The sequence below is a fragment of the Oncorhynchus tshawytscha genome, linkage group LG03, assembly GCF_018296145.1.
Source record: "Oncorhynchus tshawytscha isolate Ot180627B linkage group LG03, Otsh_v2.0, whole genome shotgun sequence".
Taxonomy (NCBI): Eukaryota; Metazoa; Chordata; class Actinopteri; order Salmoniformes; family Salmonidae; genus Oncorhynchus; species Oncorhynchus tshawytscha.
This window is the reverse complement of record NC_056431.1, coordinates 733,093-755,952: the sequence shown is the minus strand read 5'-3', so window position 1 is coordinate 755,952 and position 22,860 is coordinate 733,093. Positions and strand designations below refer to the sequence as shown.

The 22,860-nt window shown below is 44.4% G+C and overlaps 2 protein-coding genes across 6 annotated transcripts in view; both read right to left on the bottom strand.

Annotated features, from left to right (window-relative positions):
• LOC112243870 (disintegrin and metalloproteinase domain-containing protein 22) overlaps nucleotides 1-8,918 on the bottom strand; it is a 100,852-nt gene extending 91,934 nt beyond the window's left edge. The window contains exons 1-3 of one of the 4 annotated variants that reach the window (XM_042306999.1): nucleotides 8,285-8,918; nucleotides 7,782-7,942; nucleotides 2,735-2,811 (exon numbers count right to left, since the gene is read on the bottom strand). In XM_042306999.1, the coding sequence (XP_042162933.1) occupies nucleotides 2,735-2,811; nucleotides 7,782-7,942; nucleotides 8,285-8,375 (329 nt within the window). In that variant the 5' untranslated portion in view covers nucleotides 8,376-8,918. The remainder of the gene's footprint in view (nucleotides 1-2,734; nucleotides 2,812-7,781; nucleotides 7,943-8,284) is intronic. The other 3 variants (XM_042307000.1, XM_042307001.1, XM_042307006.1) reach the window with 3 other exon arrangements.
• Nucleotides 8,919-12,666: 3,748 nt separating this feature from the next.
• LOC112225483 (protein DBF4 homolog A) lies at nucleotides 12,667-22,720 on the bottom strand. Of its 2 annotated transcripts, XM_042306987.1 has the most exons (14): nucleotides 22,550-22,720; nucleotides 22,127-22,207; nucleotides 21,841-22,013; nucleotides 17,195-17,389; nucleotides 17,007-17,057; nucleotides 16,734-16,803; nucleotides 16,535-16,623; nucleotides 16,395-16,440; nucleotides 15,730-15,775; nucleotides 15,482-15,607; nucleotides 15,057-15,180; nucleotides 14,783-14,907; nucleotides 13,651-14,473; nucleotides 12,667-13,600 (listed from the first exon to the last, which is right to left on the bottom strand). In XM_042306987.1, exons 2-14 carry the CDS (start codon nucleotides 22,170-22,172, stop codon nucleotides 13,502-13,504), a joined length of 2,013 nt encoding a protein of 670 aa, XP_042162921.1. In that variant the 5' UTR covers nucleotides 22,173-22,207; nucleotides 22,550-22,720; the 3' UTR covers nucleotides 12,667-13,501. The 2 variants fall into 2 exon arrangements, with proteins under 2 accessions (XP_042162921.1, XP_042162919.1); XM_042306985.1 differs by having other exon boundaries at nucleotides 12,667-14,473; nucleotides 22,550-22,718.
• Nucleotides 22,721-22,860: the final 140 nt, after the last annotated feature.

Genomic DNA, 22,860 nt, shown 5'->3' with positions numbered 1-22,860 from the left:
CCATACTACCATTGTACTGATCACTACAACAGGACAGAGAACCATTCCCTCCATACTACCATTGTACTGATCACTACAACAGGACAGAGAACCATTCCCTCCATACTACCATTGTACTGATCACTACAACAGGACAGAGAACCATTCCCTCCATACTACCATTGAACTGATCACTACAACAGGACAGAGAACCATTCCCTCCATACTACCATTGTACTGATCACTACAACAGGACAGAGAACCATTCCCTCCATACTACCATTGTACTGATCACTACAACAGGACAGAGAACCATTCCCTCCATACTACCATTGTACTGATCACTACAACAGGACAGAGAACCATTCCCTCCATACTACCATTGTACTGATCACTACAACAGGACAGGGGTTCAAATCTATATGCAGGCTTCCCAAACCATACAGACACACAGTTACAGCACAGACTCCATATGATGGATGACATCCAGCACCTCAGGTCACCAAACACAACATACGTCAGAGACGTGCCTGACCGTGTCACAACAATAGCTCTACATCCCACAGGGACACTGTGTCATGACACATGCCGCTTCATGCATCATACAGTAACCCTACGAGTGGCAGCACTGTGCTGTTTGGATATTCCTGTGATGTCATCTCCATTTCTCTCAGTCTACTGTGTGTGAATGGCTCTGGGTGACAGGGGAAATAGATCCTCATACAGAGAGAGATGACTTCAGCTATAATGACACGACAGAGTACAGACTCACTCTAATGATGCAGACTCACTTCTACACACAACTGTCTGCTTAGGTGAGCTTGTTTGATTTATTTCACCTTTATTTTGACAGGGAGTCATGCTGAGACCAAGGTCTCTTTTTCAGAAGAACCCTGTGATTACAAAAATGATACACATCAATACACAACAAAAAAGCACAACAGAGATACAAATCACAATCATAGAAAACACACATTCTTCAGTAAAACAGATAATCAATCAGCAGCCATCTGAATAGAGATAGATAGGCCTAGAGACACCAAAACATCACATGTAAAGACTTTTGGAAAACTATTCCAAGAGTAAGGTCCAAGGGTCTGGTAGCTCCTACATCTGTAGGTAAACAATGGCGCAAGGTACGGCAGAAGTTGTGTAAGGAGGCTTTATAAACTAAAATAGTGCAATGCACCGATCTACCAGACCTCAAAGAGGGCCAGCCTACTTACATCAATGCACCGATCTACGAGACCTCAAAGAGGGCCAGCCTACTTACATCAATGCACCGATCTACGAGACCTCAGAGGCCCAGCCTACTTTCTGATGCAGAAAGCAGTGATGTGTACTGAACCTGTCACCCTGTGTCTTTGTGTCTGTGACACAGACACAGAGAGAGAGAGAGAGAGAGAGAGAGAAAGAGAGAAAGAGAGAAAGAGAGAAAGAGAGAGACAACTTCCCCTCATTAGTGAAAGACCATTGGTCAGAAGAGTGTGAGGGCCAGATAGAGAGAGCTTGAGAGAAGGGACGAGAGGGAGAGAGAAGTGGAAAGAGCTGACAGAGAAATAGTGAGAGGGAGTAAAAGAGAAAAAGGGAGAAAGCTGAGCAAGAGAGAGATGGCGGGATGGAGAGCGAGAGAAATAGCCCCACAAACACACAGCATATCATTACTTCCCCAAAACAAGGTGGCCCAAAAGGCACTGGACACTGGGAGGAAATATGTTCCCGTCTGCTCTGTACCACTACGATCAGCCAGAGGTGAAAGATGTCTCATTCCTCATGCCTCCATTACAGAGACCATTAGAGCACATAAAGATGTACTGCCAGATTCTGTTGTTCTACATACCCAGAGGTGGAACTCGTGCATCCCATTTTAATGTCTGTGCATGCACCATGAAGACCATGCTACCGTTCCTGTAGACTTCCAAACATTGCCCTAACACTAGTTAGCACAGGCTCACGAAACTACCTCTTAACTTATGAACAGCTTATAACCTGCTTATGAACAGTTTATAACCTGCTTATGAACAGCTTATAAACTATTGTTCCAGAGGGAATAAGCAGCCTATAAGCAGTATTACCAACCAAGTATTCATAATCAAAGATAGGCCTACAGCACTGGCACTAACAGGTTTCCCCAGATCAAAGCTTCGTGAGGAAGACATTAGGGACTAATTAAACAGCTCTTAAAGAGATGCTCCGGTACTTTGGTGACTAGTAAGTGTTTTTGAAACCTCCCGCTTTGGCCTGGATGTGTCGATATGTAGTTCACCCATGCATAATCTATGATCGGAATTACTGTCTTACCTCAATGAGGCACGAAACTGCTCGTTTGAAAGTGACTATTTTCTGGAAGCTGTGCTGCGTCATTTTCCCTACATTTCCCCCGCATGGGCCAGACCCCTAGCAATTTGAGTTCCAGCCAATGAGATTCAGTTCCTTGTAATTTGAGTGACAGCTAGCAAGAATCACACACAGCAGAGTGAAAGAGAGAGCAATGACGTGGTGCACATACAGTATCTGCACATATGTGATGTAGTACACTATTTTCGGGGACCACTTTTGGCTCATGGGTGCTACTTTCAGAACAACTTGCTAATAAGTATACAAAAATAACAGAGAATCGCTTTAATCATACAAAATACCATCTAGTACTACTGGCTATTATACTATCACATGCAGAAATCATGACATAGAGAGAAAGGGGATTTATCGCAGTAGATACAGAGAATGTTGGTGATAGGTTAAAGGTTATACTCACTGGTTCAGTTCAACATCCAAGATGAACTGCTCACCAAACGCATCCACCTGGAAGCTGGCTTGGGCCACGTGGGTCCCCTGTGAATAAAAAAAAACTGAAACGTTGTACAATCATCTCTATTCCATTGACTGCTGAAAAAGCTTTTACAAAACAACTAACAATATACATACTGTACATGAACTTTAAGGAAAGGAAGACATTCTGAGAGACAGTGGAGCTGTGATGGAAGCTGAACCAGATCCAGACATTCTGAGAGACAGGGGAGTTGTGATGGAAGCTGAACTAGACCCAGACATTCTGAGAGACATCGGTGATATTAACCATGCAAATCTGTGTAACTCACACCCTCCCACCTCCCCTGTACTCACACCCTCCCACCTCCCCCTGTACTCACACCCTCCCACCTCCCCTGTACTCACACCCTCCCACCTCCCCCTGTACTCACACCCTCCCACCTCCCCCTGTACTCACACCCTCCCACCTCCCCCTGTATTCACACCCTCCCACCTCCCCCTGTACTCACACCCTCCCACCTCCTCCTGTACTCACACCCTCCCACCTCCCCCTGTACTCACACCCTCCCACCTCCCCCTGTACTCACACCCTCCCACCTCCCCCTGTATTAACACCCTCCACCTCCCCCTGTACTCACACCCTCCCACCTCCCCTGTACTCTCACACCCACCCACCCACCCTCCCTGCTGGCTCATCCAGAAATGATTGATTTGGTAGAGGGGGAAGGTCTAATACATCCCTAGCTCTGGGCACATATGGCGCGTGGTCTATTACAGGCCCCAGGGGCAACAAGGACTTCCCACTATTGTTCCTGTGTAACTCTGAGGGAGTCCCCAGCTAGTCTAATACAGGACTAACCCCTCCCCCAGACATGGCCCACGGGCCTGAGTCAATACACACCGGATGCTGCATTAAAACCAAGGGAGTGTGTGTGTGTGTATGAAATGCCCCAATCTTCACCCAAGAATGACCTTAGACCTCGGGGTCCCCTGTGGCCACAGACACTATTGTTATTAGGTGTGTGTGTGTGTGTGTGTGTGTGTGTGTGTGTGTGTGTGTGTGTGTGTGTGTGTGTGTGTGTGTGTGTGTGGTGTGTATACCGGTACGTGAGTATGTGATTCCTTTTCAGGGCACACCTTAAAATCAAATTAAGTGAATAGAATCCACATGAAGTGGTCCCAGTAATTGTGTTCTCCTGGACCAGATTTCCCAGTTTGACTGGGCCGAGCCGAGGCACCGAGACCATCAGCGACTCCTGTTTCATTGATTAGTGCATCATAGCAGGACCTAACTCCACTGATGGAGCTAGGGGCCTAACAGGGAGTGCTGTTATCCTACTACAACACAGACAGCCTTACACACACACACTGATGGAGCTAGGGGCCTACCAGGGAGTGCTGTTATCCTACTACAACACAGACAGCCTTAAATACACACACACACACTGATGGAGCTAGGGGCCTACCAGGGAGTGCTGTTATACTACTACAACACAGACAGCCTTAAATACACACACACACACTGATGGAGCTAGGGGCCTACCAGGGAGTGCTGTTATCCTACTACAACACAGACAGCCTTAAATACACACACACACACTGATGGAGCTAGGGGCCTACCAGGGAGTGCTGTTATCCTACTACAACACAGATGGCCTTAAATACACACACACACTGATGGAGCTAGGGGCCTACCAGGGAGTGCTGTTATCCTACTACAACACAGACAGCCTTAAATACACACACACACTGATGGAGCTAGGGGCCTACCAGGGAGTGCTGTTATCCTACTACAACACAGACAGCCTTAAATACACACACACTGATGGAGCTAGGGGCCTACCAGGGAGTGCTGTTATCCTACTACAACACAGACGGCCTTAAATACACACACACACACTGATGGAGGTAGGGGCCTACCAGGGAGTGCTGTTATCCTACTACAACACAGACAGCCTTAAATACACACACACACACACTGATGGAGCTAGGGGCCTAACAGGGAGTGCTGTTATCCTACTACAACACAGACAGCCTTAAATACACACACACACTGATGGAGCTAGGGGCCTACCAGGGAGTGCTGTTATCCTACTACAACACAGACAGCCTTACACACACACTGATGGAGCTAGGGGCCTACCAGGGAGTGCTGTTATCCTACTACAACACAGACGGCCTTAAATACACACACACACACTGATGGAGCTAGGGGCCTACCAGGGAGTGCTGTTATCCTACTACAACACAGACAGCCTTACACACACACACTGATGGAGCTAGGGGCCTACCAGGGAGTGCTGTTATCCTACTACAACACAGACAGCCTTAAATACACACACACACACTGATGGAGCTAGGGGCCTACCAGGGAGTGTTGTTATCCTACTACAACACAGACAGCTTTAAATACACACACACACACTGATGGAGCTAGGGGCCTAACAGGGAGTGCTGTTATCCTACTACAACACAGACAGCCTTAAATACACACACACACTGATGGAGCTAGGGGCCTACCAGGGAGTGCTGTTATCCTACTACAACACAGACAGCCTTAAATACACACACACACACTGATGGAGCTAGGGGCCTAACAGGGAGTGCTGTTATCCTACTACAACACAGACAGCCTTAAATACACACACACACTGATGGAGCTAGGGGCCTACCAGGGAGTGCTGTTATCCTACTACAACACAGACAGCCTTACACACACACACTGATGGAGCTAGGGGCCTACCAGGGAGTGCTGTTATCCTACTACAACACAGACAGCCTTACACACACACACATACACACACACACACGCGCACACACACACACACACAACTGATGGCTATGGGCCCATGACTATAAGTGCTTTTCTTCCACAGAAACGCTTAAACAGCACTCAGCTGAGCTCTTCTCAAAGCTCCTCTTTTAAAAATGTGTAAAGTAGGTTACGCCTTTAACTGAAAATAGTAGACTCAACGCAAGTCCATAAACAGTTATTTTTGTGTGTCATACGTTTAAGAATGATTTGACAGGTTCCTTTCAGATGTTATGATACCGAGCTAAAAACAGTCGAAATCCGAGCATAATCAGACAATATGACGCTGAGAATGCAGGCTGTGTGACAAAGTGGCTGATTTGAGGTCAGTATAAAACTCTCTCTGGGGATGACAAGAAACTCAAAGACTGATCAGATCAAATGAAGATTCCATCATATCTCTTTCTCTCTCTTTGTGGGGCAGTATAATTTCACCTGAAGACACCTGATGCAGTTGTGCTGTAAATAGTGACAAAAAGATGAGGCAGTGTTTCCCCCAAGAACTTTCTTTTAGGCGGCACAATAATCTTTTTTGAAGACAAATGAAGCCAAACCAGTTTATCAGTATCTGGCACACATGTTCCAGTCCCAAGTTAACTGTTCTAATGACGTACGCTCATGTTCCTTATTAGAGCTCAACATATAGAACACCAGTGAGGTCATATAAACAATCAATGACAGATGTGTCCAATTAGCTTGGTTATCATGGCTAGCCTGGTTCTCTCTCCCTTGGAGTGAGATACAAAGGGTTAACACCTCCCCTGCCTGCCTCAATCTGCAGCCCTTTACCTGACCCTGTGGGAGCCCCGAGCAGGCTAGCCTTTAGAATAGCATAGCCTCTGGAACTATAAACCCATAATAGGTTAGCATCCAGGGGAAGATTGGCCATTTGGCAAATGCCAGATAGTTTTTGCGCAATTTCTCCATTATTCTGGCTGGCCCTCCTACTAAGATGGGCCTGCCTGGTTTTCTGATAGGCTGAGCTGAGGTCATGTTAACTCACATTCAAAGTCAAACGCAGTATGAGCAAAGGGAACTGCTCCGACCTTGTCATTATACTAGTAAACAAACTGAAAGGGTTCATATAAACGGAGAAAGGGCACAGTCTACATTGTCACCTCACTCAAAACGTCCTAAAACCACAATTTGGTCAAACTATAAAGTGCATTATCCTCATGATTCCTGTAATGAAAGTGTCTGCCCTTGTGCCTGTACACTCGATGTCCCTCTGCTCAGGCTGAAATTTCAGGCGGTCTGTTCAAAGAGCTCTTGCACTAAAAGGGCACTATCATAATTTTCACAGTATTTTTCCAACTTCATAGTGTGGAAATATATATAAAACACGGACAAATCACATGTGTTGACTGCACTGGAACAACTAGATTTTAGATAAAAGGAAGGAATAGTGGAATAAAAATCTGATTATGTTTATAATGTGTACATTTCAGAGGTAGAGAGCCTTATGATTGTATCTGAGTATCCAGACTAGGTCTTCACATCAAACAGATAATTTAATAGCCAAAGCAACCACCCAGCTAGTGAACTGTAAAGGATGCCAACCAGATAGAGAGCAGATGCTCTTTAACCATCCAAGAAGCAGTGTGTCTCAGACATAGGGCCATGTGGGTTACGGGCGAATCCATTGTAAGGGCGAAAAACCAATCATTATTCAATAGATTCTGAAGATATTGTGTCAGGTCCGCTCACCTTCATAATAATAAGAACCTCTCTTACTATATAAGGAAAACAACATATTTGACCCAATTAAACATGTATGGATGTTATAGGCCTATGTATCTATTCATTCTAATGCATAGGCTTCATCCCCATGTGTTTCATGCATGGGCTCTTTTTTCTGATCAGGCCTGAGCCTGTCTTTGTGTATGTATGTGCATAGAAACCCCCACAATGTACCACCAGGCTATCTTTATTTTTCTCAATGAAAAGACACTGCCTACGCTTTTAAATGTGGCGAAATTGAATAGACTATATTTCTGTAAATAGACCACTAGTCAAAAGAACTAGCTTGTTATAGGTGAAAATGTGATCTTGCCGAATTCTCTGTGAAATGCGTAAAAGGAGATGATTCAACAAAAACATAAACAACATGAGAATAGCGGGATGTCTCCAATAGCAACGCGTACCAAAGGCATTTGTCTCTCTGCACATAGCGGAGCTCCATCGCCACCATAACAAACAACACCACCACTGTGTATGCTACCTGTGTGGGGCTGGAACTGGCTCTAGTCCTGGTGCTGATGACATCGTGGGTGATTTGACTGTGGTTGTGCATGCTGTAGAGCAGACGGAGAGGGACCGTGTCCTCCTTCCCGGCGAACCTGCTCGCATCACGAACAGCCTTCGCCTGCGACAAGGCGTCTCCTGCACAGGGAGGAAACAGCGATGTTTAAGATTGCGATAGCTATCCTGGCGCAAAAAAACACAGCTACAAGCGCCTATACCAAAACATACATCAATGTGAAATAGCACTGTAAATGGTTTTGGAATATATTTCCTCAAATAGTTTTAATTAACAATAGACCGATTCCCTTTCATAAGGTTACATTAAATGTAAATGTTAGAGGTTGTTTACGTTGGGGATTCAGGCTCCCTCTCTGGCAGCATCATAACATGGAATGTGGAACGTGTTATTGGTGATGCTGTTGCCATTCGGATCTATTCCAATAAAATACATAGCAATATTTGTTGTCATAAATACATTACCATTTCGAGGTATATGATTGCTGGAATGAACGATGCACATCAGTCCATAGACGCACAAAAGGGAAATCCACCATCGCCGATACATCGTCATCAGTTCTTCTTCATCGAATGGACAAAAAAAGGGACAAAAAAAAAGCGATATCCTAAAACGGGTTTGGGCACCTCTCTCTTCGCTAGAGGAGGTTCGGGGTTGAGAAGCACCGACGAACGCGCGCGCTGGTCGTCTGCTTAGCGCAGTCTCTTGTGCTGGTGGCCATCGGGGTGCTATTGCTGCCCCTGCATTGAGACGCTCACGCTGCTGTTTCTACCGCTAGAACGCCAAGTGCATCTGAGCGCGCTGAGTCTCTATGGACAGAGCGGAGAAGGAGGAGAGGTAAGAGGAGAGGAGTGGGGACACATTAAAGCACATCAATATCCAGTAGCTCACTGCAGAAGCGCCTCATGCGTAAACATGCGAGGAGAACAGCGATTGCCGAGATGGGATGTCGGGAACTGTAGTGTGCACGCTCCATCTCCATACAGACCTAGACTACCTTCTGACCGCTTCTGCGCATAATCATAGAAGGGCACAATCACTGAAGGGCACGGTCAAGGCAAACAAACTGTAATACTGCTATGTTGTGTAATAACAGCCCATCATGCTCTTTCTAGACTATATTCTCAGTTGCTGTATAATTAGCCCAACCCACAGCCAGATGACGCTATTATTCCTTTTACGTAATCTGCGTCCACCTGTTATGTGCCCAGCCCTCTGTCTATACACTGGTGTCCCCCTGTGACCGGCTCATACATGAAACATCCTCCGTTCAGGCTGCAAAGGCATCAGTTTCCTCCTAAAATCGGTTTAATAACTGCCCTTCAGTCTAAAAAAACGTGAAAATATAAGTACTATTTGAATAAAATACAATTTTCCACTACCATGCTAGAGTGGCTAGTGCTACTTCCTGATGTTGCCATGGATAAACTACTGTAAGCAGGTCCCCTACAAGCATGCACATACACCAGAAATCATCACAACTTGATCATGTATTAAACCCCTTTAGGCCTAAAGCGCATTTTAGGCGCAATCCAGAGGTAATAACATTCAAGATTCTCTGGTCTGATGAAACCAAGATGAACCTGTTTGGCCTGAATGCCAAGCGTCACATCTGGAGGAAACCTGGCACCATCCCTACAGTGAAGCATGGTGGTGGCAGCATCATACTGTGGGGATGTTTTTCAGCGGCAGGGACTGGGAGACTAGTCAGGATTGAGGGAAAGAGGAACAAAGCAAAGTACAGAGAGAACCTTGTGGCCAGATGTAAGCCACTCCTCAGTAAAAGGTAGTAGCCAGCCCGCTTGGAGCCAAAAGGCACCTAAAGGACTCTCCGACCATGAGAAACAAGATTTTCTGGTCTGCTGAAACCAAGATTGAACTCTTTGGCATGACTAGTAAGGATCGAGGGAAAGATTAACCTAGAAAATTACAGAGATCCTTGATGAAAACCTGGTCCAGAGCGCTTAGGACCGCAGACTGGGTCGAAGGTTCACCTTCCAACAGAACAACAACCCTAAGCACACAGCCAAGACAATGCATGAGTGGCTTCAGGACAAGTCTATTAATGTTCTTTGAGTGGCCAAGACAGAGCCTGGACTTGAACCCGATCGAACATCCATGGAGAGACCTGAAAATAGCTGTGCAGCGACGCGTTCCATACAACGTGACAGAGCTTGAGAGGATCTGCAGAGAAGAATGGGAGAAACTCCCCAAATACAGGTGTGCCAAGTTCATAGCGTCATACCCAAGAAGAATCAAGACTGTATTTGCTGCCAAAGGTGCTTCAACAAAGTACTGAGTAAAGGGTCTGAATACGTTTTTTTAAATACATTTGCAAAAATGTCTAAAAAGCAGTTTTTGCTTTGTCATTATGGGTGTGTAGATTGAGGAGGAAAAAAATATATTTAATACATTTTAGAATAAGGCTGTAACTTAAGAAAATGTGGAAAAAGTCAAGGGGTCTGAATACATTCCAAATGCATTGTATGGCTAGCCCCACATCCTCCTCAGCATTACTTCCACCTGCTCTCATTACCTATTGATTGCTCATTGTCAGCAAATAATCCTTGCCTCTGTTCAGGCATGTGTACAGATAGGGCTCTACCTGTACAGAGCACATGCCCCTTCCAGTCTCCAAAGTGCCCTTTTCCATGGTGGTATAATTTCCCCCAAAAATGTGTAAAAAAAAATACAATAAATTATGTAATTGTTCTAATCCCACTGAACTCGAATTCTCACCTATTCTTCTGAACCAAAAATGTGTGAGTCTTGATTGTTGACCAATGACCAGCAGCGTTGCATGGGTAAAATCACTGGGGAAGCCGCCACTATTCCAGCACCATTTCAACAACATCAAATCACCTTTGCTTAGTCTAATACACTGACAACTAAAAGATACCAAAAATGATTTAGTCCAATCAACAAGGCTAAATACATGTACATGCGTGCTCTTTCATGCAAGTAGAAAAACATGTTGACTCACTCTACTTGTAGAGAAATGCCAATGCCATCCTCTCTTTCATGTTGACCAAATGGTCTATCACTCTGTCATACAGTACAAGCTTTTATATTTTGGTGTCCTGGGCTACCTGGCTAAAAGGCCTGCTAGCTAGCTTAACTTTAATTCATGGGGCACAACAATGTATAAATGAATGGTTGGATCAGAATCGCCGTTCTAATCATTGTAAAGTACAGAGAATTAAGTAAAAACACAACTCCAAATCCCTATCTGTCAAGAGAATTAAGTTCTCAGTGTTCATAAACCCAATTGAATTGATTACTCATCCTGATATCCAGAATTTGTAGGAAACTGGTTGGAATGAATCAGACGGAGGCCCAGCTACAATTGTCAGGAATATTTATTTAGAGAGCTCTGCCTATCATTTCCGGTACATTGGTCTATATACCTCACATTTCGTCATAAATGTCCCTCCTCCTCTCAGATACAATGGCAACATAGTTCACAAGTCTTCTCCTACTCATAAATATTCTGCCACCTGTTAAACAATCTACTACAAGTCCAAGGTCTCTCCCCTCCTTTGGTGGGGATAGCATGTCCTGTAAGGAACCTAGTATTCCAGCCCGTCTGACGATAGCTCCATTTGTTTCTAACAAGGAACAGAAAGTCCTTGTTCTAATTCTTGACTAAAACTACACACATTAGATTTAGTGTTATGATTCTAATAAGATTCATACAATCATACAGTGACAGGGTAGTGTTCTGTCAATTATAGTTCTATGTTAAATGTATACATCATTTAGTCATTATTCATAAGAAATCCCATACCACTATCTCCATCCATGGCTAATTTAGGGAAGTGCCCATTATAGCTAGCTGGCAACTGGACGACAACGAGATGCAACAATTTCAGTTTTTCTGTCAATGATGTATGCTCTCAATGGGATTTGATACTAGTGAAGCCAAAACCCAAGCTGGCTTCCCTTGACACTTTTTTTGTTTTTGTTGTTGTTGGTGCTCCAGGACCATTCAATTGAGTAACATATTCTGGCAAATTGTTATGAATTTTATGAATAATGACTGAACAATGTATACATTTAACTATAACTAATTGAATTCTACCCTGTTTTTTTATTATATCTGATTAATAATGTTAGTTCCTAAGAAAGAGGTTATGTAGAATGGACAAGGGGTCATTGGAAATGATAACCATTGTGGAAGAAGGAATGTATGTGTGTGTGTCTAAAGTAAGCAAAGAGAATCCTTAACCTATGTTTGAACCGACTCAGCTATAACTCTGTGGATATAAAATAAGACAGCGAGAGCCCCTGCAGGTTTTCCGTATCTGGAACTGAACTGTCAGAGTCTGTAACCGCAGAGCAGATTGTTTTTGTTTAGCACATGCCCCTCGAAAGTTCTGTGCACGGCCCTGCCTGTTTACAGCCCAGACGCCAAGTTTAAATTGCATCTCATATTCAGTCCCTAATCACCAGCGCCACATAGCAACTCCCATCTGACCCCTGTGCATTCATTTTAAAGAAATGAGGGAGAACAAGAGTACTATGCTAAATACAGGCACACAAATAAGGAAAGTCTAGAAAACCGATGCATTTCTCCTTCAGTTATGCTGAGGTGAATTCTAGATGCATTCAGTACATGAGAAAGTGCAAATACTTCTTTATTACTGTTACGGAGGGAAAGAGGAAGCAATCCCTCTCGCCTTGTCTCAGTCTCTCTGTGTTGGTGGCTGTATAAGAGGACGATGTGCTTTATGACAAGTTAGCCTTGAGGGAGTCCTCTCCTTTGTGTAACACAGCTTGTCCAGGGTCAGAGCTATGTACTCTTATCTATGAGAATGTGCTCATTCAACTGATCACAGACATGTCAGAGCGGTTTAGGTAGTCTTTAATTTATCAGACGTCACGTAGATACTTTTTTCACCTGTACAATACGTACGGAAATGTAATGACAATTCAATAGAAGACCTTCAGTTGTATCCCTTTTAATTAAAAAAAAAAGTACAATACCACATACCAAAAACACAACCATGCAGTTCCTCTGGACACCAGAACACATGCAGGCGTTGTACAGAACTGGGGATAGTGCTCCAGATAAAACCAGTCATGGTAAAATAGCCAGGTAGACTAGAAGCTGCCATGGTTAAATCAACACAACAGTGTTGCACCACCACCCTCCCAACCTGAAGGGAACTATTCCCTTTATAGAAGTCATAGGTTTAAAGAGCCACAGTCAATGGGCTCCCATATAGATCTGCTATGTCACTCAATGAAACTGTCATACAATAAGTTCATACAGTGAGTCCGTAACAGGTTAGCGCTCATATTGGGAAGATTCTGGGTCACCCTAACCCCCCCCCTCTCCTCTCTAGCTGGGGAAGGCCTGGAACTCCCAGTCTATGTCCTCACTGGAGTGGAACAGCTGGGAAAGCCTCTGAACTCACACTCCATGTCCTCACTGGAGTGGAACAGCTGGGAAAGCCTCTGAACTCCCAGTCTATGTCCTCACTGGAGTGGAACAGCTGGGAAAGCCTCTGAACTCCCAGTCTATGTCCTCACTGGAGTGGAACAGCTGGGAAAGCCTCTGAACTCACACTCCATGTCCTCACTGGAGTGGAACAGCTGGGAAAGCCTCTGAACTCACACTCCATGTCCTCACTGGAGTGGAACAGCTGGGAAAGCCTCTGAACTCACACTCCATGTCCTCACTGGAGTGGAACAGCTGGGAAAGCCTCTGAACTCACACTCCATGTCCTCACTGGAGTGGAACAGCTGGGAAAGCCTCTGAACTCACACTCCATGTCCTCACTGGAGTGGAACAGCTGGGAAAGCCTCTGAACTCACACTCCATGTCCTCACTGGAGTGGAACAGTTGCCAGAGGTTCAGCAGAGAGCTGCTGGGAACATTGCTTGTTTTTTCCTGCTCCTGAGCAGTCTGCTGCTTCTCAACTTTCCTTCTCTTCCGTCTGTAATCCCTGACCCTCCTCTGTAACGTCCTGGCAGGAGGAGGGGTGTGTGTCTCCGTGTCACCTGCCTCGAGCTCCGGAACACCTCCAGTATTCCCGGGAAGAGTATCCCCAGCCAACGTATCATGACTCAGTTCACTCTCCTCTAAAGCTCTGAGCTTGTGGTGTTCTGAAGGCCCTGCAACCTTGTGCTGACTGGAAGGGACCTTCACACGTCCAGCTGGATCGCCACATTGTAAATCCTCTGTCTGACTAAATGAAGAGCGGCCATCTTTGTCTGTGTGAGTTCTCTGGCCCTGATGGGAAAGTCTGGGGTTGGCAACAGAGTCAAGGGTAGAAGGGTCTATTTCCGCATTAGACACAGGTGTCTGACTCAGCCCAGCCCTCTGGGGGTGCTTGCGGGGGGATCCCTGTTGGCAGCGTTGTTTGCAGGACAGGGATCTGTGCTTGGGCTGGGGTCTGTCTGGGACGTAAGAGCACCTCTTCTCCCCCTCGCTGGTGCTGTGGGGAACAGGAGCTCCTCGGCTGCGCTTCCGAGGCTGTTCCAAGGGGTTTTCCACACTCTGGGAGAGAGGGGGCTCCACTGTAGTAGACCAGAGGGACATTAATCCCCCTTTCAGCTCTTTGGTTTCCACACCTCCCTCCTTCTCTTCCTCCATCTGTATGCTGGGTCCAGGAACACACAACAGGGAGGTTATGCTGTGCTTTGACCTATGGAAACAAAAAATTACTTAGAGATGTGGTGATCAGCACAACATAGAAAATCAGCGGTGAAAAAAAACCCAGGCAATCTGCAAAATGTTCCACACAACATTGCATTAGATTTCATAACAAGCATGTGACTGAACAGCATTCAATATGTGTGCTTTTACTTTTGATTTGGGTAGATTTTGCTCCTGTGTGGGCAATTGGTAGTGCATGGTGCTTGCAACGCCAGGGTTGCAATTTAGAAAATGTAAGTCGCTCTGGATAAGAACGTCTGCTAAATGACTAAAATGTAAAATTGTAAGACTACTGTACCTTGTGGTTGGAGTTTGTGTTGTTTTGACGTGACTGAAGTTGAAGGGCAGTGTGGTGATGAGCCTGTCCACCACCAGGTACTCATCACTTCTGGAGAAGGCCGTGTGCTGCTCACTCCGCAGGTGCTGCAGAATACAGACACAAGTCAAGCATTACCACAACGTCTGCTACCACTACATCAAGTACAGAAGGCCTTTTGTACATGATTAGGTCCTCGTTATAAACACGTGTTAACTATGTTTACATACATTAAAACAGATGTATTCTAACTCACAGCTTTGATGTTGTTGTATTTGAGCGTGCAGCACTCGCAGTAGCCTCCACGTTTCTTCTCCCTGTTCCTCCTGGCCCGGTCCTGCCCCCTCTCCTCACTGGCTGACACTCTCGCCCCTAGGTTCCTGAGACACCCATAGATCAGTAAGTAATAGCCAGGTCAGAGTTCAATCACATATAGTTGCCTAGCAACCAAGACTTAGCAGTTAGTCTCGGAGGGTGCTAAGCAATACATAACCGTTTTCTGCTGTAGCAATCCCCATCAACAACAGTAGGAAAAGCTGGATGTTTTGGTGAATCAGGTAAAACACAAATGCCAAGACAGGGGAATATACCCTGCTTATTCTGTAATCGGTGGATTTTCTTTATGTTCACAACAAGAAGGATTAAGAAAGGTGAGGCGTTTGGTGAATTTAGACTCCATACCTGTGCTCTTTAGGTCTCTTCCCAGAGTGTTCCTGGTCCTCTACATAGAATGGACTGCAGGGGGGAGCTGACATTAGGTTAAACTCTGGCATGTTCGGCATGGCCAGATAAATTGGACGGTAATGTCTGACAGAGAGACATAAGATAGATGCTATATTACATGCTCAAACAGCAACTTATGACAATAAGAATTGCCTTAATATGTCAATACTACAGACATCGGAGTCTCATATTTTTTATAGACCCACCTGCTGGAGTCCACTACCTTTACAAAGGGTTTACGAATCCTTCCACCTGAGTAAAACACAGAACAAAGCATTAGAGACCGTGCCTATGTCTGGGTCAAATATCTTCTCATAATGATATACAGGAGGCAGGCTCATAATAATGGCTGGACGGAGCAAATGGAATGGCATCAAACACATGGGCCGAAGGCACTGCATCTCAGTGCTAGAGGCGTCACTGCAGACCCTGGTTCGAGTCCAGTCTGTATCACAACCGGCCGTGTTTGGGAGTCCCATAGGGCGGCGCACAATTGGCCCAGCGACACCCGGGGATTTTTTCTCAGGTTTTTGCCTGCCATATGAATTCTGTTATACTCACAGACATCATTCAAAGTGTTTTCTATCCAATACTAATAATAATATGCATATATTAGCATCTGGGACTGAGTATGTGGCAGTTCAGTCTGGGCACGCTATTCATCCAAAAGTGAAAATGCTGCCCCCTATCCCAAACAAGTTAAGGTGCCACCGACCTCCTGTGAGTACCAGTGTTATCGTACAACCACTACTAACATCAACCTTAATCTACTGAGATGATATACGTAGGTTTTAGAAGTTCTCTATAACAATAACACAGTGATAAAGCAGTAAACAGACAACAGAGTCACATGCAGCAGGACATTATTTACCCTTATACTTCTGGAAGGCTGGTTTTCCTATAGGTTCTCCTTTGGCCTACATTAGTAAGCAATAACACACAAGACTCATGTAAATGATATGTTATTCCAGGAAAGAACTGTCAAAATATAAGTCCAGAAACATGACTTACATTTTTCTTGACAGCAGCTGTGGTTGCGGTTGGCTTTTCAGCAGTATACTTAACATTCATTTTCTTCTTTTCCATATAAGCTATTACATCTGGAATTGAAGGAAATTCAAGAAAAAAAAATTTGGCATACAAAAGTATCATTGTCATAATAAGCATTATGTCAACATTTCTTATCAAACAAATTAATCGACATGTTTACCATCAATGTACAGGATTTTCACTCCCCACTCCAGAGCATTGGTTAGGATCTCGTTGACATGTATTCTCACCTACAGGGTAAAACAAATGAACATCTTAACCCGAAGAACTGAAATCCAAAGTATCTCCTGAAGTATGAATAAGCATTTCGATCCAAAGTGCAAACTTTCCTGAAGTTCCTGACGACTATCAGTCAGAAACAATAAAAGTAACATGTAGCATTAGGTTGGAAATAGCTTGCCAAACTCATTAGTGAGGATCTTAATTAACAAACCTGCTCTTTTACAACTCTCTTCACAAAAGACTTGCCCCTGCTTATGACCACCTGTCAAATACCAGAGGGATAGGGAGAGATGGATAAATATATATATGGATAGCTTCGGTTATACAGCATATCATGAAAAATTATCCCACTGAGATACAGATACCAGTGACAGACACAGAGAGGAATAGTTGGCTCACCATGTCTGCCTGGCCCTGGGAGCTTCCTTTGAGGCTGTCTCTGTGGCTGCCGGGATGGGGGCGAGGGTGGGGGGAGCTGTGCCCAGAGTCAGGGCTTGGGACAAGAGGGTCGCGGCCATGACACTGCACATACCTGGCCTCTCTCTTATTAGACACCAGGTACTTGATCTCCTTGCTGAAGAACTTCTCCACCGTCTGAGAGGGGACAAAGACACGGGGTCAGATGCGGGGCGGGGGGGGGGGCACTACTTGCAGGCCACACTACTTGCCTAGAGAGTTTTCAGCCATACTTTTCGTGGCTGTTTATTTACCACCACAGACAGATGCTGGCACAAAGACCGCACTCAGTCAGCTGCATAAGGAAATAAGCAAACAGGAAACCACTGACCCAGAGGCGGCGCTCCTAGTGGCCGGAGACTTTAATGCAGGGAAACTTAAATCAGTTCTACCAATTTCTATCAACATGTTAAATGATCACCTGTACTCCACACACAGAGATGCGTACAAAGCTCTCCCTCGCCCTCCATTTGGTAAATCTGATCACAACTCTATCCTCCTGATTCCTGCTTACAAGCAAAAATTAAAGCAGGAAGCACCAGTGACTCGGTCTATTAAAAAAAAGTGGTCAGATGAAGCAGGTGCTAAACTACAGGACTGTTTTACTATCACAGACTGGAACATGTTCCGGGATTCTTCCGATGGCATTGGGTACACCACATCAGTCACTGGTTTTATCAATAAGTGCATTGAGGACGTCGTCCCCACAGTGACTGTACGTACATACTAGAGGTCGACCGATTATTATTTTTCGCGCCGACACCGATTATTGGAGGACCAAACAAAGCCGATACCGATTAATGGGACGATTTTATTGTTTATTTGTAATAATGACAATTACAACAATACTGAATGAACACTTATTTGAACTTAATATAATACATCAATGAAATCAATTTAGCCTCAAATAAATAATGAAACATGTTCAATTTGGTTAAAATAATGCAAAAACAAAGTGTTGGAGAAGAAAGTAAAAGTGCAATACAGTGGGGCAAAAAAGTATTTAGTCAGCCACCAATTATGCAAGTTCTCCCACTTAAAAAGACGAGAGAGGCCTGTAATTTTCATCATAGGTACACTTCAACAAAATGAGAGAAAAAAATCCAGAAAATCACATTGTAGGATTTTTAATTTATTTATTTGCACATTGGTGCAGCGACAGTGCTTTTTTCGCAAATGCGCTTGTTAAATCATCACCGGTTTGTCGAAGTAGGCTGTGATTCAATGAGAAATTAACAGGCACCGCATCGATTATATGCAACACAGGACACGCTAGATAAACTAGTAATATCATCAACCATGTGTAGTTAACTAGTGATTATGTTAAGATTGATTGTTTTTTTAAATATAAGTTTAATGCTAGCTAGAAACTTAAGTTGGCCTCTTGCTGCCCTCGTGTAACAGGTAGTCAGCCTGCCTTGCTGGCTCCTCGTGGAGTGCAATGTAAGGCAGGTGGTTAGAGCGTTGGACTAGTAACCGGAAGGTTGCAAAAACGAATCCCCGAGCTGACAAGGTAAAAATCTGTCGTTGTGCCCCTGAACAAGGCAGTTAGCCCACTGTTCCTAGGCCATTGAAAATAAGAATGTGTTCTTAACTGACTTACCTAGTTAAATAAAGGTGTAAAAAAATGAAATAATAAGAAATAAATCAGCAAATCGGTGTCCAAAAATACAGATTATTATGAAAACTTGAAATCGGCCCTAATTAAATCGGCCATTTTGATTAATCAGTCGACCTCTAGTACATACCCCAACCAGAAGCCATGGATTACAGGCAACATTCGCACTGAGCTAAAGGGTAGAGCTGCCGCTTTCAAGGTGCGGGACTCTAGCTTACAAGAAATCCTGCTATGCCCTGCGTCGAACCATCAAACAGGCAAAGTGTCAATACAGGGCTAAGATTGAATCATACTACACCGGCTCCGACGCTCCTTTTATGTGGCAGGGCTTGCTACTATTAGACTACAAAGGGAAGCCCAGCCACGACCAGCCGCGCCCAGTGACACAAGCCTATCAGACAAGCTAAATCACTTCTATGCTCGCTTCGAGGAAAACAACACTGAGGCATGACTGTGATCACGCTCTCTGTAGCCGACGTGAGTAAGACCTTTAAACAATTCAACATACACAAGGCTGCGGGGCCAGACAGATTACCAGGACGTGTGCTCCGGGCATATGCTGACCAACTGGCGAGTGTCTTCACTGACATTTCCAATGTCCCTGATTGAGTCTGTAATACAAACATGTTTCAAGCAGACCACCATAGTCCCTGTGCCCAAGAACACAAAGGCAACCTGCCTAAATGACTACTGCCCTTTCCCACCTGGACAAAAGGGACACTTATGTGAGAATACTGCTCATTGACTACAGCTCAGCGTTCACTCATCACTAAGCTAAGGATCCTGGGACTAAACACCTCCCTCTGCAACTGGATCCTGGACTTCCTGACGGGCCGCCCCAGGTGGCGAGGGTAGGTAGCAACACATCTGCCACGCTGATCCTCAACACTGGAGCTCCACAGAGGTGCATGCTCAGTCCCCTCCTGTACTCCCTGTTCACCCACGACTGCATGGCCAGGCACGACTCCAACACCATCATTAAGTTTGCAGATGACACAACAGTGGTAGGCCTGATCACCGACAACGATGAGACAGCCTACAGGGAGAAGGTCAGAGACCTGGCCGGGTGGTGCCAGAATAACAACCTAACTCTCAACGTAACCAAGACTAAGGAGATGATTGTGAACTACACGTAAAGAAGAACCGAGCACGCCCCCATTCTCATCGACGGGGCTGTAGTGGAGCAGGTTTAGAGCTTCAAGTTCCTTGGTGTCCATATCAACAACAAACTAGAATGCTCAAAACACACCAAGACAGTCGTGAAGAGGGCACGACAAAACCTTTTCCCCCCCAGGAGACTGAAAATATTTGGTATGGGTCCTCAGATCCTCAAAAGGTTCTACAGCTGCAACACCGAGAGCATCCTGATTGGTTGCATCACTGCCTGGTACGGCAATTGCTCGGCCTCTGACCGCAAGGCACTACAGACTGTAGTGCGTGCGGCCCAGTACATCACTGGGGCTAAGCTGCCTGCCATCCAGGACCTCTACACCGGTGTCAGAGGAAGGCCCTAAGACACCAGCCACCCCATTCATAGACTGTTCTCTCTACTACCGCATGGCAAGCGGTACCGGAGTGCCAAGTCCAGGACAAAAAGGCTTCTCAACAGTTTTTACCCCCCAAGCCATAAGACTCCTGAACTGGTTATCAAATGGCTACCCGGACTATTTGCATTTTGTGCCCCCCCCCAACCCCTCTTTTTAAGCTGCTGCTATTCTCTGTTTATCATATATGCATAGTCACTTTAACGATACATTCATGTACATACTATCTCAATTGGGCCGACCAACCAGTGCTCCCACACATTGGCTAACCGGGCTATCTGCATTGTGTCCCGCCACCCACCACCCCCTCTTTTACGCTAGTGCTACTCTCTGTCCATCATATATGCATAGTCACTTTAACCATATCTACATGTACATACCACCTCCATCAGCCTGACTTACCGGTGTCTGTATGTAGCCTCGCTACTTTTATAGCCTAGCTACTGTATACAGCCTGTCTTTTTACTGTTGTTTTATTTCTTTACTTACCTATTGTTCACCTAACACCTTTTTTTGCACTATTGGTTAGAGCCTATAAGTAAGCATTTCACTGTAAGGTCTACATACACCTGTTGTATTCGGCGCACGTGACAAACTTTGATTTGATTTGGAGGAGAACACACAAGGTCCATCCTGAGCCAGAGTATTAATCAAATACTGTATTTAAAATGGTGGTGAAAAGAGAGAAATGACAGCGGGCAGCAGTGCAAGGGGTTTCAGGGTCTCTATGAGGACCCCACACGCACAATCTTGCACAAAGTTTTGAGCTGCTGCACTCCGGAAGGAGATATAGGTCCCACTGTTCAGCAAGAATAGGAGCGGGTTGTGTTTGATTTCGTCAGCTATCAGGTTGCTGAACAGTGGGACATAGGACAGATGCAGGCCCAATACATGGTCGGACAGTTAAGCCATAGACTTTAAATGTGTGTGACTTGAGTACTAACTTTCCAATGTTTTCCGTACTCTACATGTATTATAGTGTAGTGTTTGTATGCTGACTTCACAAAATGAATTTCTATGTAAATGGGCAAATAACTTACTGCATGTATATTGTATCAAAGTGAGTCAACCAGAGAGATAACAACTCCGGTAACAAGACAGAAGCCATCACTAGAGAAGTTATGATCCAAAAGACTGAAAGCCACCCCTTCTCCACAGTAAGTAGACAGTAGCCACATTGGTGTGAAAGGCAGCAAGTTGTCATTTCACTTCAAAATGGTCCATGATCAGCAGTATGTCAACACAACACCTTATTAACAATTCACACAACCTGTCAATTTAAATGTCCTATTTCGCTGGCTCAGGAATGATTATCCCCTTTTGTTAAAGGCAGGCAAGCTGATAACTATCATCCACATTCAATGTGCTATAATACTTTACAGTCTGTCATGTCAAATGCTAACAGATGTAAACAAATATGCACTTACCCCTCCAAACCTTTTGATATCGTTCTCTAATGTCTCTGCTCTTCTGTTTGATGGCAAATCTAAGTAGAATAGTTTCCCAGTGAAAGGCTTTTTTTGGGCAGGATACGATTCACATGGTGGTTTGGCATGGCTTTTCGAGGCTGACTTGTGCCCCTTATCAGCGAGTTTGGGGTCTGAAAAATTAGCAAAGTTAGTTTCAATTTTTGACGTAACTTTCTTGCAGATAAGGCTCATCAACAACGTAGTAATAACGTTCGCTAGTTACATGTTTAAAAATATCCCTTACCTTGTAAACGGGGTTTTGTAGACTTTTGGGTGCGTCTAGATTTCATAATTTAAGAGGAGAATAGAATATCATTGTATTCTCCTGTGTTGTAAGAAATAGACATGTTTACAAACGGAGTTAATGGATGCTAACGTTAACCGTTGTAACGTTATCTAGCTAAACTGCATAAAATCGTTAGCTTTAAAAATAAAACAAAAATAAGTTTAAAGGAGTAATGTAAATAGACATAGTTAGAAGTTTAAAATGAAAAATAGGACTTCAAAGAAAACGAACAGACCTTAGCTAGCAACAAAACCATACCACTGCAATTTAAACTTTGTTTTTATAGCCTGTTTTTTAAACTACAGGAAGTGGAATCTGCCAGCTAACTAGCTACTAAGTAACGTTAGCTTGCTAACTCACTGGCTAAAAGTTAATATTTACCTTGTGAGAGCCTGTGGTCTTGTAAAACAATATATTTCCGTAAATTTGTTACAACCGATTTTCACGAAAGTTCAGTAGTATCTTTAAATTGTTTTGGTTCCGCTAAGATTACTTTGTTGCCATAATATTTTGTTGTGCCAAATATGTTCTTTCCCGCTTCGAAAAATCCCGTCATTCCAAAAAGGGGGTGTTGCTGAAAGTTATCATTGCTTTCGAATGCGATGTTTCCACATATTTTTTCTGGCTTTTCTAAAAGTAAAAATTGATCAAGCAATTGATCAAGCAATGACTTTAACCTTAACGAATAATTA

What these genes read in the sequence shown, in the direction of transcription:
- LOC112225483 (XM_042306987.1), bottom strand. Translation starts at nt 22,172, where the DNA reads ATGAAATCTAGACGCACCCAAAAGTCTACAAAACCCCGTTTACAAG. An exon ending in CCCAGGGCCAGGCAGACATG is followed by an intron (nt 17,058 to 17,194) that starts GTGAGCCAACTA and finishes GGTATTTGACAG; the next exon opens with GTGGTCATAAGCAGGGGCAA. An exon ending in CAGCTGCTGTCAAGAAAAAT is followed by an intron (nt 16,441 to 16,534) that starts GTAAGTCATGTT and finishes TTACTAATGTAG; the next exon opens with GCCAAAGGAGAACCTATAGG.